At 47.1% G+C, this 19,621-nt stretch overlaps 1 protein-coding gene across 1 annotated transcript; it reads left to right on the top strand.

The window, feature by feature from the left end:
- MCIDAS (multiciliate differentiation and DNA synthesis associated cell cycle protein) lies at nucleotides 1-5,440 on the top strand (the record flags this gene model as incomplete). The annotated part of the gene is made up of 7 exons (XM_084801184.1): nucleotides 1-108; nucleotides 203-299; nucleotides 453-544; nucleotides 3,008-3,080; nucleotides 3,599-3,831; nucleotides 4,748-4,858; nucleotides 5,006-5,440. 7 exons carry the CDS (start codon nucleotides 1-3, stop codon nucleotides 5,438-5,440), a joined length of 1,149 nt encoding a protein of 382 aa, XP_084657310.1.
- Between the last annotated feature and the right edge of the window lie 14,181 nt (nucleotides 5,441-19,621).

Consider the following 19,621-nt stretch of genomic DNA (forward strand, 5'->3'; position numbering starts at 1 on the left):
ATGGAGGCGTGCGAGGGCAGCGCAGCCGGACGCCGGGCCTTCGACAGCATCTGTCCCAACAGGATGCTGGACCTAACGCGGAGGCCCCTCTCCAAGCCGGGGAAGAAGGTGGGGATGCCCAATGCGGGCCCAGCTCTGGGAGAATCTGCCAGCCCCACGCCCCGAACGCTGACCTGCGTTCCCCGTTTCTGTGCCCGGCTAGTTCCTTCCTCCCTGGAAGTCTTTCTCAGGATGCAGCAGCGGCAGCCCAGTACCGGTGTACGAGGACCCCCCTGACGTCGAGCCCGCTGCGCTGCCAGGTGAGCCCAGAGGCACCTGCATGACCCCTCGATTATCCATGCCGGGTGGGTGCGGCGGCCCCGGGCTCCGATGTCCTGGTTGAGGGTCCTGGCGGCGGCCTGGCAGAGAGGCTTAGGTTCGCTGGGTGCCTGTCTCCCGATCTCCCCGAGCAGACCTCACCACCATAGACCTGCAGGACCTTGCAGACTGCACCTCGCTACTCGGAGCCGAAACGCCTCCTAGTGGGGATTCTTCCGCCTCGCAGGTACTCTTTTCCCTTGCGCGGATCCTAGTCACCTACAGACCCAACCGGAAAGGTAGTGGGGTTTATTTCCTCAAAGGTCTCAAGATGGACTGGGAGTACAGGTACATACAGCAGAATGCAGGGAAGGCGAGCCTCCCGCATCTCAATTTCCTCCTACCTCCTAGTATGTATTAAATTCTCATTTCCGGAGCCGGTCTGGTTAACTTTTACTGCAAAGCATTTGACAGCTGGTGGCCTGAAGAACTGTGTGAGCACGCACAAGCTCAAAGACCGTCTGGTTTGTCATCCACTTCCGGCCCCTCAGGAACTATTTGTAGTTCACGTATACTGAAGGAGTATGGAAGTCACCAGGGAAAGGACAAAGGACAAAGCTGGCCATTTTAGAAGTCTTGCTCTGCTTGCTCCTCCCAACATTCTAGTCCCCTGGCATTTGGGGGAAGAGAGACACCCTCTCTCCTTCCCGCTAAACCTGTCTTCCATCTCTTGCCATTGCTGCCACACCCCAGGCAGAGAACGGAGCTTCTCAGGGCTGGTGCCTCAGAGGCCAGCGGCTTGATCCGTCTTTGGTGGGACGTGAAGTGTCCAGAAGGACGGGTGGTCTTATCCAGGTGAAGCCCACAGGAACAGGGCAACTTCCGGTTTCCTAACAGAGGGTGCTGGGACCACAAGGCCCATTGGGACAGGCCCAGTACAGAGCCCTGTAGACTTCGTGAACACCATGACTCCCCTACCAACCTTCTGCCACCTTGGGGGAAGAGCTCAGGGACAGGTGGCACCCAGAGACAGAACCCTAAGGCAAGTGGTGGGAGTGCCTCCTGCCCTGCAGAGACGATTAATTCTTTTTAGATCTAATGTTCAAATAAGGAGTGAAAACAAGCCTGGGGCTCTGTCACCTGACCCAGAGTCCTCAGTGTCCCACAGGCGCAGAGGTCATCTGTCCTCTTTCTTTCATGAGGGAATCTGGTATTTCGGAAACAGGGCCAGAAAAAAAAAGTTAGAATTGGGGTGAGTTTTGATCCCCCAAAAATATATGACTAGTTAAGAAGGAAGGGCCGTGTGGTGTTGCACGCCTGTAATCCCAGCATTCAGGGAGGCAGAGGCAGGCAGATCACTGTGAGTTCATTCGAGGCTAGCCTGGTCTACAAAGGGAGTGCAGTGTAGGCAAGGCTATACACAGAAAAACCCTGTCTCGAAAAAAAAAATGAAGGGAGGGCTTTAGGGAGAACAAAATGATTAATACCAAGAAAGAAATCAGTAGTGGAACCAGTAGATGTCTCTGGTGGGTGTCTGGGGCGGATCCCCTCGTGACACAGTCCTGGAGACTCCTTTCCCGTTCCTAACACTGGCCTCCAAGGAAGTCAGGGATTCCTGAGAAGACAGACAGGGAGGTAGCCAGGAGGGACAGAACAGGCACTGGCATGCCAGGATAGCCACTGGGTGTTGAATCCTTCTCCTGGCTTCCGTTTATCTCTCTGTAGAGGAGGAAGCAGGGGCTGGAGAGATGGCTCAGCGGTTAAGAGCACTGACTGCTCTTCCAGAGGTCCTGAGTTCAATTCCCAGCAACCACATGGTGGCTCACAACCATCTATAATGCAATCTGATCATTCTGAAGACATAATAAATAAATCTTAAAAAAAGGTAGCATTCTGTGGGACCTGCCTATTTTTCACACTGGTGGGAGGCTTTACTGAGAACAGAGAGGAAAACATTGTCAACACGATGTCCATCCCTTAAGAGAACAGGGGAAATGCCTGAACCCTCCACTTTTTTTTTTTTTTTTTTTTTTTTTACCATTCCCTTCTCTCTCAGGAACCTGGGCATCCTGACCAGGCAACATGGAGGTGTGTCCCACCGTAGGAAAAGCCAACTCCAACTTTTAGAGAAATTTGAAGCAAAGCAAAACAAACAAAAGTAGACACCACAGCAGCTGCAGGCCCCTTGAACAGATGTCTTTTCATTGTATCCCTGGCCTCTTCGGTCACAGCCCCACCCTCATCTTTTCTTTATGGAAGAAGTGGTTAGCACTTTAAGCCTAGGCTTGGGAGGCCTTTGTGCCAGCCCTGGTGTTGATGCCATGCTCTTGTTCTCTGCTCTTAGAGAGGTAAGGGGGCGGGGCGTGTCTTAAGTTGGAGGTGCATAGGTGCAGTAGAGAAAGGAGTCAGTATGGCTGCCTGTGAGGAAGTTCAGATGGGCCGTCTGAAACCCAGCTGGGCTGGCACAGCCAGAGGATGGATGCTGCACCTGTGGTATCTGAGACACGCAGAAGCAGGACTCACAGGCTGTAGCCTAACCCACTTGCTAGGCCAAGGGAAAGCTACTGTTCTGTGGGTCAGGCGAAGCGTGAGTTTTCCGGTTGTGAACCAGACGAGCCTTACAACCTTCAAGGATGTCTGTCTGTCTAGAATTGTTCTCCGAAGCCTAGACTCGGGGTGCTGACTGGCTTACACCCTCGGCTCATTTCAGAACTCCTCCTTGCAAACTGAAGAGGATTTCAACCTGCAGAATTTCAGAGACGCGGTGGATGACCTCATTGCAGGCAAGCGGCCCCCTTTACAGTCAAGTGGCAGAAGGGATGTCACCCTGAAAAGCCATATATTTATGATTTCATAGTGGTGAGGGTGGCCGGTCCAGCCACCTGTCAAAGACTGGAAAGCTCCTTTCCACCAATGAGTCAGTCTCTTCCTGAGGATATGTCCTCCTATAATGGGGAAACCATGCCACTTGTTCTTTAGGGCTTCTGTGGATTCTTCAGTGTGGGTTCTGGAAATGAGGTCCCTATACTGTGAGGTGGTGGGACAAAAGTTAAGTGACAAAGGTCTACAGAGGAACAAAACCTTGCATGCCTTCTAGGCTTGCCTGATTTCCTTCAGGTTAGCTCATCAGTTCTATAGAGCACTTACTGCATATGAGCAAAATAGCAAGAAAGATCAGGGTCATGGGCTTTGCCTTACAAAGAAAACCTCACCCAAACCCAACCATCCGGCCGGCCCTTCGCCCCTGCGGTTAGTTGAGCGCCACCTGGAGGTAGCTAATTCAGCTTTTGCTTTCTCCCAGATTCATCCTCTTTGATGTCGGAAGGCGACTTTCCCTTTTCCCCTTGCGACGTTTCATCTTTCCCGTCCTGCCTCTCCCCATCTCTGGACCCGCCTGCCTTGGGGTCTTCACCGCTGCCCCCACCGCCTCACGCTTCAGATCCGCCGCCGCCGCCACCAACAGAGGAGTACTGGAAGGAGGTGGCCGACCAGAACCAGAGGGCACTGGGAACTGCTCTCATAGAGAATACCCAAGTAGGGACACCGGGGGCTAGGAATTTTGGGGTGGAGACAGGGGCTGGCGTAGAGCGGAAATCGGGAGTAGTAAGGGCTGGGGTGCGCTTCCGTGGACCCCGGTGGTTCTCATAGCTGGTATTGCTCCAGTGGCCCAACCTGGTTCCGAACTTGCTAAATTGAGACGCTGGAATCCCACAAGACTTTCTTTTCTTGGGACCGGTGTAGCCCAGATTGGCCTCTAACTCCTTATATGGCGGGGGATGACCTTGAACTCCTGATCCTCCAGATATGCATTGCCACTTCTGATTTATGTGGTTACAGCGGGCTCTAAACCAGGGCTTCATGCATTTCATAAGTACTCTACCAACGGAGCTATGTTCCCAACCCATCTTTTTCTTGAACTCACTCACCATGTAGCACACACAGGTTTGCCTAGAACTTCAATCCTTCTGCCTCAGTTTCCCCTAGTGATGGGATTACAGGTGTGCATCATTGCTCTTGGCTCCCACCAGGTTGGTAATACTACTAACAGTATTTATGGAAAAAAGTTTTAAATGTGTCTGACTCTGTGCTTATTAATTTACTTTCTACTCTCATCTGATACAAGACAAACGCTAGACAATCTCACTAGGCCCATTTTATAGATAAATAAACTGAGGCATAGGATGATTGAACTTCAGAGGGAGAACCTAGACAGGTCTGTTGTCCAAATCAGTTCTCTTAACTACTATCCAACAACACACTAAAGTTTAATTGAAATACAGTTTATCCAACTACTACCCTTTTTTTTTTTTTAAAGTCAAATAATTGGCTACTGTTAGGCGAATAAAGGCCGGTGGGTCCTTGGTCCTGATGAGACCTGAGGGTCTTAGTTTAATTCCTGAAGGGTAGACCCAGCACTGTGGCCCCTCTGATATTGGATCTCCCACTGCAGCTGCACGTGACGCTGACGCAGAAGCAAGAGGAGATCGCTTCGCTCAGGGAGACGAACGTGCAGCTGAAAGAACTTGCCAGCCGGACCAGGCACCTGGCCTCAGTGTTGGATGTAAGCGGCTAGGCGCATGGGACAACGTCGTCTTCGGAACTACACCAGTGCGCCTGTGTTGGGGTCCCTGGGTAGTGAGCTCAGGGCTCTGCCTGCGAGGCTCCAGGCGAGTCCCCTGGCTTCAGGGCTCTTCTTTATCTTCCACAGAAGCTTATGATCACGCAGTGCCCAGCCGAGCCCTTCCAGATCAAGGCAACGACGAAAAGAAGCTTGGAGGAGCTGCTCTGTGCTGCGGGACAAGCAGGGCAGGGTTGCTCGGAAGTGGACGCCATCCTTAGGGACATCTCTCAGCGCTGCGATGAAGCCCTGCAGAACCGCGACCCCAAGCGACCCAGGCTGCAGCAAGAGCCAGGCAGCAAGGACTGCAGCTCCAGAACCCTCCACGGAGTCTTCAGGGGGCTGCGCACCAACTGCAGCGCCAGCTCTGTGAACCTGAGGCACAGCGAGCTGGAGGAAGGCGGCTCCTTCAGCACGCCCATCCGCAGCCACAGCACCATCCGCACTTTGGCTTTCCCCCAGGGCAAAGCCTTCACCATCAGGACAGTCACGGGTGGTTACAAATTCCGCTGGATCCCCAGCTGAGCAGGGAAGTGGTTTCCACACACCCCCTCCCCCAAGCACTGCCCTGTGTCCAGAGGGAAGCATCTGGAAGCAAGTGGGATTAGGGAGAGCTGTTTCCCACATCCGGTTTCTGCAAACAAATGCCACTCTGGATTCCCCCCATCCCCACCCCGGCGGGGGAACACGTGTCTTGATACCTGGTGCAATGAAACGTTCTGTGTACTCCTCACCTTTTCACGGTAAAATTGGGTGTACACACATGTACACGTGCAGCCATACACACGTCACAGTCAAATTTAGAAGTAGTTCTTTTCTAGCGCTTTGATTGGTTGTTTGGGACAGGTGTCACATAGCCCAGGCTGGCCTCTGCCTTGCTGTTATGGTTGCTTTGGCCTCCTGCTTTCCACCTCCTGAGTGTTCGAATTACAGGTGTTCACCATCACCAGTTGGCTGATTTTTAAAGTCATAGGCTACTCTGAATTTGTAAGAAGACAATAGTGCAAAGAGATAATGTGATTGTCCACTGGAGAGGTTTCTGAGGATCATCCAATCACCAGCCGTTTAAGGATTCTAGGTTCAGAAGCCGGGTAGCTGCGTAACTGTTTCAAGGCATCACTCAATTTCCCTCAGTCACCAGAGTTCACATAACTGCATTACTACTGGATATTTTTATTTCAATTAAAAAACAAAACCAAAACCCCCCAAACAACTGGTTGGTGGCCCAGGGGGGTGAGGGTGGGTGGGGGGCAGCCTGGTCTACAGAGTGAGTTCTGGGACAGCTAAAGCTACACAGAGAAACCCTGGCTTAAGAAACAAAAGCAAACAAAAGCAGCTGAGGCTACACAACTAAAGAAATGCTAATGCAGAACAGGTGCTAAACACATTTGTTTGAAATAATTGCTCCTATAATTTGGTAAGATTTGTGACAAGAGGGCTGGAGCTCAGTTCCCAGCTGTCCATTTTGATGGCTACTTGGGAGCTCAAGTCCCAGGGGACCTGACATCTTCTTCTGGCTTTTGTGAGTACCTGTACACTCCTGGAAAACACACATACACACACACACACACACACACACACAGAATCATATAAGTAAAATTATTTTTAAAAGATTTATGGCATTGTGTCCGTGTATTCAGCTTTATCCGTGCAAACAGAACAACCACCTCCAAACCAAACTTATTTGAGAAGCAAGGCTTTAAGCAAATGCTCTCTACTCCACAAGCCGGAGGACTCACCATGCGGTGCATTGTATGGCTGGACCTTCTAAGCAAAATTGAGTGAACTCCACTTTCTCTTCTCTTCCTGCCGTTTGTGGTTCCTTCCCCTCCCCCCCCCCAGTCTGTTCTAAAGTGACATGAATGGCATATATATCATTTGTGATTTCTCTTTAACGTCTACACTTCTCACTCACTTCCTGCTCAGCTGGGCAAGCCTCCAGAGCATTTCACCACAGTGCATAGCTGGCTCTTCAGTTCAGTGGACATATCAGGTAGCGGGCGGGTTGGCTGAGGCGGCAAGACCCGCTCCTCCAGTTTGGCGTGTGTACTGTTATCTATACTTAGTAGCCATCTAGAAACAAACAAACAAATGATAAAATAGACCAGGCTGCACATCTGCCACATAGCTCAGTGAGTCCTTCCCTGGCCTGCAGGACAAGGTTTGGCTTCCACCACTGTGAGGAAAAGTTATTGTGATCATGTGACTCTTCAGCTAACCACCCCTAATGGATGGATTCCCTTTTCATTCAGGATAATCCTAAAGTCCTCAAAAGGTCTAGAGAGGCCCTGCTAGTCCTCCACTCAGTGCCTACCCCTGCGTTCACTCAGCCCTGGTCCCACTAGCATCCTTACTGTTCACCAAGCCAGGCAACTCTCTGACCCCAGGGCCTTTGCATATCCTTTTCCCTCTGCCTAGAATACCCACCACCCAGATATCCTTAGCACTCACGTCCCACGCTCCCCTAGGTCCAGGCCATGGTGCTCTTTGGTTGATGGTTCAGACTCTGTGAGCCCCCATGGGCTTCATTTACTCTGTAGGTCTTTTTGGGTTTTTTTGTTTGTTTGTTTGTTTGTTTGTTTGTTTGGTTTTTCAAGACAGGGTCTCTCTGTGTTAGCCTTGGCTGTTCTAGACTCACTTTGTAGACCAGGCTGGCCTCGAACTCACAGCGATCCGCCTGCCTCTGCCTCCCGAGTGCTGGGATTAAAGGTGTGCGCCACCACGCCCAGCTTTCTGTAGGTCTTTTTGTGGTGTGTGTGTGGGGAGAGGGGATGGGAAGGGAAGACCAGGAGGGAGAGACTGGGGAGTCTGCAGGGGGGGGGGTGACCCTCACTGAGACGCCTAGCAGTGGGGGATATGGAGCCTGAACTCGGCATCCCCTGTAGCCAGGTGGGGACAGCAACCCACCCATAAAACCTTCAACCCAAAATTTGTCCTGCCTACAAGTGTGGGGTAAAGGTGGAGCAGAGAGTGAGGCAATGGCAACCCAATGTCTGGCCTAACTTGAGACCCACCCCACGGGCGAGAGGCAACCCCTGACACTGTTAATGATGCTCTGCTGTGCTTGCAGACGGGAGCCTGGCACAGCTGTGATCTGAGAGGCTTCATCCAGCCGCTGATGGAAACAGATGCAGAGACCCACAGCCAAACAACAGGCAGAGCTCCGGGAGTTTTGTGGAAGAGTGGGAGGAAGGGTAGGATGAGTCAACCGTTCGTAAACACATGTGTACCCATCCTTTACACAGATACCTGTTCAAATGTGTGGAGGTGACAACAACTTCCAATCTTTATCTTTAGTTGCTTAGCAAGATACTAGGTAAATAAGATATGACTATTGCGGTTATTCGTGTACTGGGGAAAGAAATCCATAGATTTGTTCAGGATTTATGCAAGCAGCCAAGTAAGAATTAGCAACTGCACTTAGTTATAGGATGTGGAAGTTTCAATTATTTCTAGAACATTCCATGGTTGAAAGTAAACACAGGTGAACACCAAGTTCTGTGAGAGGTAATGCTAGCTTTGAGCCCTTGCGTAAAATCACGCCTAAGTCGCAAGGTTTCAGGATTTGCACTGCTTTTATTTATTCAAAATATAGGTTCCTACTGCCAAAGACACCTTCGGGCTGCTTCCCCCTTTGGGAACAGACTTGATTGCACAGGGGTAGCTGTGTTTGGTGCGGGCTGGTCTCTATGGCTTCCTCTTCCAGCCATCCCATTGCAATCACCTATGTCCCCACCAAGAGCTGACCGAGATAGGTGATTGCTTTTATCTGATTCGCCAAGGCAGAAGTCACAAGTTACACATTTTACCTGTTCAGTGTTTTCAGTATACTCACAGTTTTAAAACCATCCTTACCACCTAATTATAGAATATTGTTCTCAGCTGGGCATGGTGGTATACACTTTTAATCCCAGCAGTCAGGAGGCAGAGGCAGGGGTGGATTTCTGTGAGTTCGAGACCAACCTGGTCTACAAAGGGAGTTCTGGACAGCCAGGGCTCCACAGAGAAATCCTGTCTCGAAAATCCAACCAACCAAACAAAAAAAGAATTTGTTCTCCCCAAAAGCAATCTTACTATTATTAGCAGACACTTCTTCACTCCAATCTTTTGATCCTGGGCAACCACTACTGTACTTTCTGTGTCTATAGATTTGCCTATTTTTAACATGTAGTGGAGATCACATCATACAATGTGTGGCCTTTTGTGGCTTACTTCCTTCACTTACCATGATGTCTTCAAACTCCATCCATTCCTCAACACTTCATTCCGTGTGTGTGTGTGTGTGTGTGTGTGTGTGTGTGTGTGTGTGTGTTGTGAGTGTATGTCTGTTCTCATGTTTGTGGGCTCATGTGAGTGTGTGTGTGTGAGAGAGAGAGAGAGAGAGAGAGAGAGAGAGAGAGAGAGAGAGACAGACAGACAGACAGACAGACAGACAGAGACAGAAACAGAGAGACAGATTAAAAAGTGTGTAATTTTTAATAGCAATCTGGGATTCACAGTAAAATTTAGTGGAAGGTATAGACAGAGCAGCTCCACACATATACGCAGCCTCTTCCACCAGGTTGACAAATCACTGTTATCATCTCCAGTTTGTCGTTTACTGTGGGGTTTTCCTCTCAGCATTGCACGAGTTTGGCTAAATGAAGTCCGGCTGCTACCTCCAAGTGCTGTGTCATACACTGTGGTCTCAGAGCCCTGGCAAAGCTCTTGTGAGCCACTTAGTAATCCTTTTTTCCCCTCAATCTTTGGTAATCTCTGATTTTTAAACATCTTCATATTGTGTGTATTCCATAATTTTGTAAAATTGAAACCATAGAGCCAGCAGAGCCTCACAAAGTTGGCTTCTTCCACTTAGCAATATGCATGTGTGTCTCTTCTGTGACTTTTCGTGTACTGATAGCTCATTTAATGCTGGGTAACATTCCCTTATTTCCTTGTCCCATGGTTTGTCCACTCTCCTGCCCGTCATCTTGGCAGCTTCTAGACGGTGGCAATTATGGGCCGAGCCACAAGAAGTCTGTCTGGAAATTTCTTATGGCTGTGTGGTAGTCTGAATAAGAATGACCCCATAGGTTCATATATTTAATATTTGCTGTCCAGTCGGTGTTTGGGAAGGATTAGAAGGCATGTCCTTCTTGGAAGGGGTTCATCATTGGGGGCAGGCTTTGAGTTTTCAAAAACCCTCACTATTCCTGGGTAGTTCTCTCAGCCTCATTCTTGGTGATTGAGATGTAAGGCCCAGTCACCAGGTCCCAGTGCCATGCTTGCCTGCCTGCGCCACGCTTCCTGCCTCGATGGTCAGAGACTCTAACACTCTGCAACTGTGAGTCCCAAATTAAATGCTTTCTCTTAGAAGTTGCCTTGGTTATAGTGTTTTGTCAAAGTGCCTGAAAAAGTAACTAAGAACCTGGTGTGTCTTGTCTTTTAGATGATTCTAATTTGAGCCAATTTGACAGTGAAAATTAACCAGTGTGATGATCAATGAGCAAAAAAAGATATCTACATAGAAGGTTGCTTGGAGAGCGAGAGAAACCAGCATTGCACAGAGCAAATGGAAGCTACGAGGTTAGCCTCAGATACAGAAGGGACAGGTGTGACCTCTCAGGGTTAGGATCTTTTTTTTCTCAACCGAAAGCAAGGCCTGTTTGCATTTAAGTTTGCAAAGTTTTGCTAATACTTATTCTTACAAGTAAACACTTCATAGCACGTGTCAGCCATACGTGTGTACCAGGAACAGAGAGCTTGCTGAGTGTGAGGAGAGGGAAGAAGCCATGTGTTAGACTTACTTTGTGGGACGTCTACTTTATTTCCCATGTTCATATACTTAAGGCAAAAAGCTTTAACATCTAAAAACTCCATCTACAATAGAAGACTGACGTTTGTGTCTGAGCTTAGTGTAGAAGATTCTTTCCTTGGGAGGATTTGGGGCTCAGAGGCCCCAATAGTTGAAGAGCTATTGACAGTCGATGGAGAGTGGTGACGGGGCGTTCTGTTTCTTTAACGGTGGCCTCTAGCATGTCTACCATGTCCCACGTCTGTAAGCATGTGGATAGCGTAAACTTGCTGGGTTATTTAAGGGAAGGAGGGAGGATGTGTGTGGGAGGGGCGGGGTGAGGGGTGGGTCTGGGAGGAATTGGGAGGAGCATCAGAAGTGAATATGATCAAAATATTTTGCAATAAATTAACAAAGTATTATATTGATTCACATATATGCATATATATATGAAATTCTCAAAGCATTATCTTTTTTTCTTTTTCTTTTCTTTCCTTTTTTTTTTTTTTTTTTTTTTGGTTTTTTGGTTTTTTGAGACAGGATTTCTCTGTGTAGCCCTGACTGTCCTGGACTCCCTTAAAGGTGTGCACCAGCACACACACCCAGCTGATACAAAAATTCATAGCCACCTTATATTGGAGAGGAGTTTTTCGCAGCCAGGTTTAAAACTGGAAGTAGTAGCCCAGAGTGATGACACGGGCACAGCTGTGCCGCTGTCAGCATGGGAAATGCCAAACTGCTTTCCAGTGATAGAGACAATAGTGCCCTCCTTCCACGACGTGTTTCATATTTACTAGTGATGTTTTAATCAGACCAGCTTAGAGAATATACTGTATGCCAAATTACATGTAATTTTCAGTTAAACAGGTAAAAATGGTCTGTCAAGAGGTCTAACAGTCTTTGACCTTCAGTTTGTATTAATTTGGGGATGTGTATGGTGTTAGGAAGGAACCCAAGGCTTTGAGCATGCTAGTTGAGCACTCTACTGGTAAGCTATACCCCCAGGTCTTAAAGGATTAAACTTTTAAAAATTAATTTTGGGCGGTGATAGTACATGCCTTTAATCTCAGCACTCAGCAGGCAGATCTCTATGAGTTCAAGGCCAGCCTGGTCTATAGAGTGAGTTCCAGGACAGCCAGAGCTATACAGAGAAACCCTGTCTCAAAAAACAGAAACAAAAACATTAAAAATTATATTTATTTACTTATTTATGTGTCACTGCTCTAGAGGGTGGGGCAGGAGCGAATGGAGCCAATAAGTGAGTCGGACTAAAGTCTCATGCAATGGCCTGCTTTATTCAGAGCCCCAGACAATTAATACCCTGAGGGTAAAGAAAGGGTATAGGAGCAAAGTTCTTATTCGTCAAGCTGTAAACAGTCACAAGGATAAGCCACATGTGGCAAGAACATGTTTTTCCATAGAGGCATAAACATTTAATTGAATAACACCAGCAAGCAATAATGAGTAATCTGAAGTAAACCCACTCCCATCCACCACACCTGGCAAGAACACGAAAACACATACCAAGAGTAATTCTGTGTTTTGAAGAAAGTAAGGTCACAAGACTCCTGATTTCTTGGAGTTTTCTCACAAGCACTCAGAATTCTCATATGACTCCATATTCCCCCTCTTGTGTCTTGTGTGTGTGTGTGTGTGTGTGTGTGTGTGTGTGTGTGTGTGTGTGTGAGTCCCAGGGATCCAACTAAGATAGCTGGGCTTGGAGGCAAATGCTCTTACCCACTGAGCCCTCTTGCTGGCTCTCTAAGATATTTTATAATGGGCTTATAATGGGCTTTTATTCTAATTTTAGCTCTCGAATGAAGCCCTTGTAAGTCTCTACTAGTACTATAGTTCACGGAGTCTTCAGCTCGTAAAATGCTTTTGTGTGTGGGAAATTAGGGGAACATTTTCAGAAATGGCATTTGGGAAAGAACTCTGAAAAACAGTTTGCTTAGGGGAGCTGACATCAAGGTGCATCAGTTCCTTTTCTTATTTCTCTGGACAAGCACCTGACGAGATGCAATCTGAGGGGTTATTTTGGCTCACAGTTTGGAGGGATAAGCGGTGTCAAGGCAGGGAAGGCATGGAGGCTCCATCGGGAGAGCTTGAGTTTAGGATTCCTCACTACTCACTGTTGGCTCAGTTTATTAACAATTAAACTTTATTATACAACCCAACTAGCATATACAAGAAGGAAAAAAAGGTTAAAGGGACAGAAGATTAAAACCTCCTGGAATCCGTTCGGCAGGACGGGTCCTTAGGTGTCTCAGTCCCACGAGCTGGTCCGGTCCTTTCCTCTCTCTTCGCGCCTTCTCCTTCTCCCTTTCTCCCTCTTGTTTTTCTCTCCCCCACCTTCCCAGTCATATGCAAAGGGCGGTCCCTTCTCCCTTCGAGGGTCAATTAGGAAAACAATAGCCATGGTGGGGTTCCTAGGTAGGCTTCCTGAATTCCAAGCCCAGGAAGGCTCCAAACAGTCTCTCACAAGGTATTCATGGTGTGCCCCAAGGGTAAAGCCCGCCAAGACTGCTTCCACCTGAGACAAAGCTTAATCTTTCCTACACCTCACCCTTCTCTCTAAAAAATTAAGAACTATATACACATATATACATATATACATATATACATACTCATCAGGAATTAAGAACATAACAAAGTCCTTTTATACTTGTTAACCTAAGGGAAAGTATACCACTATCCTACCAAAGAGAGTCCTTTTCTTTTATGAGAAATTGTAATTATTAATCTACTAAAGCTTCTAGTACCACTGTGGCTATCTAGTCTTCAATCCCATCAGAGACCCAAGAAGGAAAATCTATCTAATAAAGGAAGTGTTGGCAGGCAACTTCCAAGTTGCAGAGTACAGAGAGAGCAGACTGCCTGGATAGTCACCGAATTCTCTCCTTCATTGGGGCAATCAGTCTTCAGCCTTTTGGCCCAAAACATCCAACGAACTGCTTTTTGAAGCAGGAAATCCGACGGTCTGGTCCATCTATTTTCTTTAAAGCTGGACAGTCATCTTTCCAGCATCATTGTTGATCGTTGCAGACAGTCAGCCTGTCATCAGCCGTAGAGATAAGAGCAGTAGCAGAGCAGTTTTTTTGTCTAGTGACCATTCTGTCACCAGCGTCTCTTGAAGCCCCCATCTTCAATGATGTAAATGGAGAGGCGGCCAGGAGCGGATGTCTCTCTCTGTCAGGAAAGCCCTCATCATTAAATGTCATATTTTGTGGATCTCTGAAGAGTTTGAAGAGCAAATCTATCTATTTTTACAGTTATCAATCTATTTCTTTGAAGACATAGACAAGCTATTAAGCAAACCTGTTCTATAACAAAGCGAGTATCTAATAGGATTTTTACGTAACTAAATACCAACTTTTATCCTCGATGATTCCAAACAGTTTTTTATAAGACATTAGTGGTACAAATAATACATCAAATAAACATTGAACAAAAAGAACGTAAATTTTTGACATACAATATACAATATTTTGTCAACATATAACATACAATACATAAGGCAAAAATGAATGGAATATACAATTTAAGTTCATATCAATGTGAAGCAAAAGTTGAAGTCTTAAATTTCCATCAATCAAAAGTCTTAAATTTCCATCAATCTACAATACCAATGTAGAATTTTTTAAGTTAGTAGATTCAATAATCTACCTTTTATTCTACAATCCTGTATCCTCCCTTCCTTCCCCCCTTTTTCTTAATATTAAAAGGGATAGAAAGTAAGAGAGAAAGAAAGATAGAAGAAAGAAATCCCCAAATGAACTTTTATTAATTGTAAATAACCCCGTTAGGCAAAGATGAGCATTGGTAACCCACCAAAAACACACATCCCACCTACTGGGAATGGGGGCGTCGTGTTTTCAAAATTACTTGATGCTGTTTAAGAGAAAAATATTTTTTGGGTACCCAAGAAAAATAATATATTGGCCAAGCGCTGGAAAAGCTAGCTGTTTTTTGTCCAGTCCTTTTGGGATCGATCCTTTCGGCTTTTCTATACCATTAGCCTGTCTTTTAATCCTTCTAAGCATGAAATATTGTAATAAAAGGACAATGAGAAAACAAAGAATTCCCTCTAAGTATAATGTAGGAAAGAGTTTTGCAACAGCAGTTGCAATTTTGCCAATACCCTGAAACAACATTTCTATCCCGTGGAATACTGAATCTTTTCTCATATCATTAGGGATTGTGGAACCCATCGGGCCCCACATTGGGCGCCAGATGTTGGCTCAGTTTATTAACAATTAAACTTTATTATACAACCCAACTAGCATATACAAGAAGGAAAAAAAGGTTAAAGGGACAGAAGATTAAAACCTCCTGGAATCCGTTCGGCAGGACGGGTCCTTAGGTGTCTCAGTCCCACGAGCTGGTCCGGTCCTTTCCTCTCTCTTCGCGCCTTCTCCTTCTCTCCTCCTACCTCTTGTTTTTCTCTCCCCCACCTTCCCAGTCATATGCAAAGGGCGGTCCCTTCTCCCTTCGAGGGTCAATTAGGAAAACAATAGCCACGGTGGGGTTCCTAGGTAGGCTTCCTGAATTCCAAGCCCAGGAAGGCTCCAAACAGTCTCTCACAAGGTATTCATGGTGTGCCCCAAGGATAAAGCCCGCCAAGACTGCTTCCACCTGAGACAAAGCTTAATCTTTCCTACAACTCACATTTCAGTAGAAGAAAGAGGAGTGGGAGAGAGAGGGAGAGGAAGGGAAGGGAAGAAGAGAAGGGGAGGAGAGAAAAGGCTACTAGGCCCAGGAGCAGTGCGGATGGGGTGGGGTGGGGTGGTGGGGGAGGGGGAGGGGGCATTTACAAACCTTAAGCAGCTACTTCCTTTACCAAGGATCCGCCTCCTAAAGGTGTGGCAATAGTATTTAAAGAGAATGTATGGTTATGATACCATAAAGACAAAGTTGGTATCTCCTAGTTTAAAGAATAAAATCTGAGCCGGGTGTGGTGGCGCACGCCTTTAATCCCAGCACTCGGGAGGCAGAGGCAGGTGGATTGCTGTGAGTTCAAGGCCAGCCTGGTCTACAAAGTGAGTTCAGGACATCCAAGGCTAACACGGAGAGACTCTATCTTGAAAAACAAGACAAAACAAAACAAAACAAGAATAAAATCTGGGGGCTGGAGCGATGGCTCAGCGGTTAAGAACACTGTCTGCTCTTCCAGAGATTCCGAGTTTAATTCCTGCAACCACATGATGGTTCACAACCATCTATCATGAGAGCTGATGCCCTCTTCTGGCCTGCAGGTGTACATGCAGATAGAGCATTCATCATATACATAAATAAATCTTTAAAAAAAAAAAAGAAAAAAGAATAAAATCTGGCTGCTGCCGGTGGTGCATGCCTTTAATCGCAGCACTTGGGAGGCAAAAGCAGGTTACGCTCTGGATTACAGGCCATCATGGTCTCCAGGGCCAGGACAGCCAGGACTACACAGAGAAAAACAAACCAAACCCTTGAGCCTATGGGTAACATTTCTTATTGAGATAAACATTAAGGGTATACCCCAGTATCTTTTCATTTAGATCCATTGTCAGACTTTCCTTTGAGTCAACCTCATCAAAAATGTTTCTCCCAACTATGACAGTATGGTTTTAATATAGCTTCAGGAAGTAAAGTGTTGAGAAATTTTCTGTTTTCACATTTGAAACAGAAACATGAATTATGATTAATTTGGTTTTTAGAACAGCAAGCTTTACCTTTCTCATAGTTGTGATTGCCCCTTCTACAATACTTCACAACTTTGTTCCGCTTCCTAAACACCGTGCCCTCCCCACCACGAATAAGAAGTTTCTTTTACTCTCTTGGGAAGAACTTGAGACTGTGTAGACTAGTATTCACTTTCATTTCATGGGCCTGCTTTCCTGTCTACCTCCCTGAGATAGTGTTTGTTTGACAGGTGGGGAGAAAAAACGTAGACCCCTGTTTCTGAGGAGCTTGAGGGCGACTAGAGACAAAATATATAAACAAGAGGTATAGACAAAAACTAAAGACGGGAGGATGCATTTTGACGGGAGGAAATTAAGAAGGTCACTTGGACCACAGAATATTTTGGGAGACAGGACAGGGAGGGCACAGGTGTGAAAAGCCTGAGGATATTTTACAAGGTCATCTGAGAAAGGAGCCAAGAAATGAAGGTGGCAGCATGTAAGACTCAAACTGAGCACAAGACACACACACACACACACACACACACACACACACACCACCACCACCACCACCACCACCACCACCACCGCACATACACTGACATACCACACACACACACACACACACACATACACACACACACACACACACACACACACACACACACACGAGAGTGGACTGAGGGGATTGTAACCACTGATGAAAAGAACAAACTCCTGAAAGTTGTCCTCCACACATGGACTGTGGTACACATGCATTTTCACTACGCACATACTGAGGGATAATAATGTTTAAAAAAGAGACAATGGGTACTTCCGAATGTGGACTGCACGCACGTTGCATTGTGAGATTGCTGTTAGGAGCAAGGGGTGGGGTGTGAAGGCTTGGGCTGAGATGCCCTCCACAAGCTCACGTTTAAACACTTGTTTCCCACAGTGCTTCTATGTTGTAACACCCTTTATGAGCTGGGACCTAGCTGGACAGAGAGGGATGCTGAGGGCTGGCTTATGAGCTGGGACCCAGCTGGACGGAGAGGGATGCTGAGGGCTGGGTTATGAGCTGGGACCCAGCTGGACAGAGAGGGATGCTGAGGGCTGGCTTATGAGCTGGGACCCAGCTGGACAGAGAGGGATGCTGAGGGCTGGGTTATGAGCTGGGACCCAGCTGGACAGAGAGGGATGCTGAGGGCTGGGTTATGAGCTGGGACCCAGCTGGACAGAGAGGGATGCTGAGGGCTGGCTTATGAGCTGGGACCCAGCTGGACGGAGAGGGATGCTGAGGGCTGGGTTATGAGCTGGGACCCAGCTGGACAGAGAGGGATGCTGAGGGCTGGGTTATGAGCTGGGACCCAGCTGGACAGAGAGGGATGCTGAGGGCTGGGTTATGAGCTGGGACCTAGCTGGATGGAGAGGGATGCTGAGGGCTGGGTTATGAGCTGGGACCCAGCTGGACAGAGAGGGATGCTGAGGGCTGGGTTATGAGCTGGGACCCAGCTGGACGGAGAAGGATGCTGAGGGCTGGTTATGAGGGTCCTAGTCTGGCCCCTTCCATTCTCCTCTGATTGACCCCTGATTGCTTTATTGAGCAGCTGTTATGCAATGGCCCACTGCCATGTGTTCCCCACTGTAGTGACTATACCCTCCCTAAACTGTGAGTTAAAATAGACACTTTATTAAAGACAGAGCTGCAAAATAAGCAACTTCCACCCTTCTTCCCCACCCTAGCCCCTGTTTTTTTTTTTCAAGAAAGTACAAGAAAAGTTAACACCAGCATACAGCAGAAACTCTCCAGGTAGTTATGGGGTCCTGTGGAGACCAGCCCTAGGTCTCTTACGCGTATCTGTGTCTTCTGCGTATATGTGTGCAGTGATGAGCTCAGGTAATGCTCCGTAGAGCTTACTGGATACTGTCACCTGTAGAGTGCTTTACCAGGCTGGAAGTCCCCTTACATATATTTGCTCATTTGTGTCGACACCTGCTTGGTGGAATGTCCTTTCCTTCTCAGGGAGCAGATAGTTTTTGGCGCTTGGAACATTGCTCTCGTGTGCTGTCTTCATCTTTCCTCTCATACACTGAGTGTTTAACCACCATTTAGTTCTGACTTTCGTCTATTTTCTGCTAAGATGTTAAAAAAAAAAAATAGCAGTGAAAAATGTGGAAAACTTCAAATTCCTTTCTTCTGGTAAATGTGGAATAGGCATTTTTATCCCGATTTGAGCATCACAAAGTGTTACATGTACCAAAACACCCATGGCATCTCAGAAATCATGTGCCAGTTAGAGAAAATAAGTGAATATAGTCTGTGGGTACGGCTGGATGGCAAAGTGCTTGCTGTGTGGGCCTGAGGACCCAAGCTCAGGTCTTCGGTTCTCATATAAAGCCAGAAGTGAGCAGCATACGTATGTGACCCCAGTGCTCAGCGGGTGGAGTCAGAAGGATTGTCCAGCATGCGCTCCAGCCAGCCTGGACGCGATGACAAAGCTCCAGGGTCAGGGGGAAACCCTGCCTCAAAAATATGGTGGAGAATGACTAAGGCAGCACTTCCACCTGCACACTCACGGACAAATGCACACACCCACATGTACACACCCACCCCCACCCACCCACCCCACACTGAGACAGGTAATGAAACTTCCATGTTAAAAGAAAAATCTTAAAAACCAAAGGAGCTTTTTGGTAATCAAAAAGCAGCCAAATTCCTGATTGCACAACTAAGGAGCAAGTATGTGTGTTAGAATGTGTGAGAGCACACACGTGTGCGTGTGTATGCGCGTGTGGTGGAGCCTTGAGGTTGGGAAGCCTCTCTTGATTTTTGTCCATCTTATCTATTGAGGCAGTCTCTTCCTGAAGCCAGACCTTGCTAGATGACAGAGCCAGCCCAGCTAAGGGTGGCTGGCCAGCTTGCTCCAGAAAGCCCGTCTCTGTGGGTTGAGTGCTGGAGTTGCAGGCGGGCTGCCATGCCTGCCTGGTGTTTATGTGGACCCTGGAGAAGGACCCCAGTCCTTCTGTTTGTACAACAAAACACTTTCCCTGCTGCGCCATCTCCCCAGCCCAGAATAACTAATTTAACCAATGCTATGGGGTTGAGTATTTTTAACAAATATGCATTGAATTATTAATGTTTTCTATGGCTATTTTTTCAAAAGAATAAAAATGCTAGGAAATAAAAATACAGTATTTCTTCCAAAATTCAGCCATTCACACCATTAGAACAGTAGTATAGTTTTGAGGTACGTAATCTAAGATAAATATTGAAACCCTAGGATCTAAAAGAGG

The sequence above is a fragment of the Acomys minous genome (assembly GCF_964271855.1).
Source record: "Acomys minous genome assembly, chromosome: 11".
NCBI lineage: Eukaryota > Metazoa > Chordata > Mammalia > Rodentia > Muridae > Acomys > Acomys minous.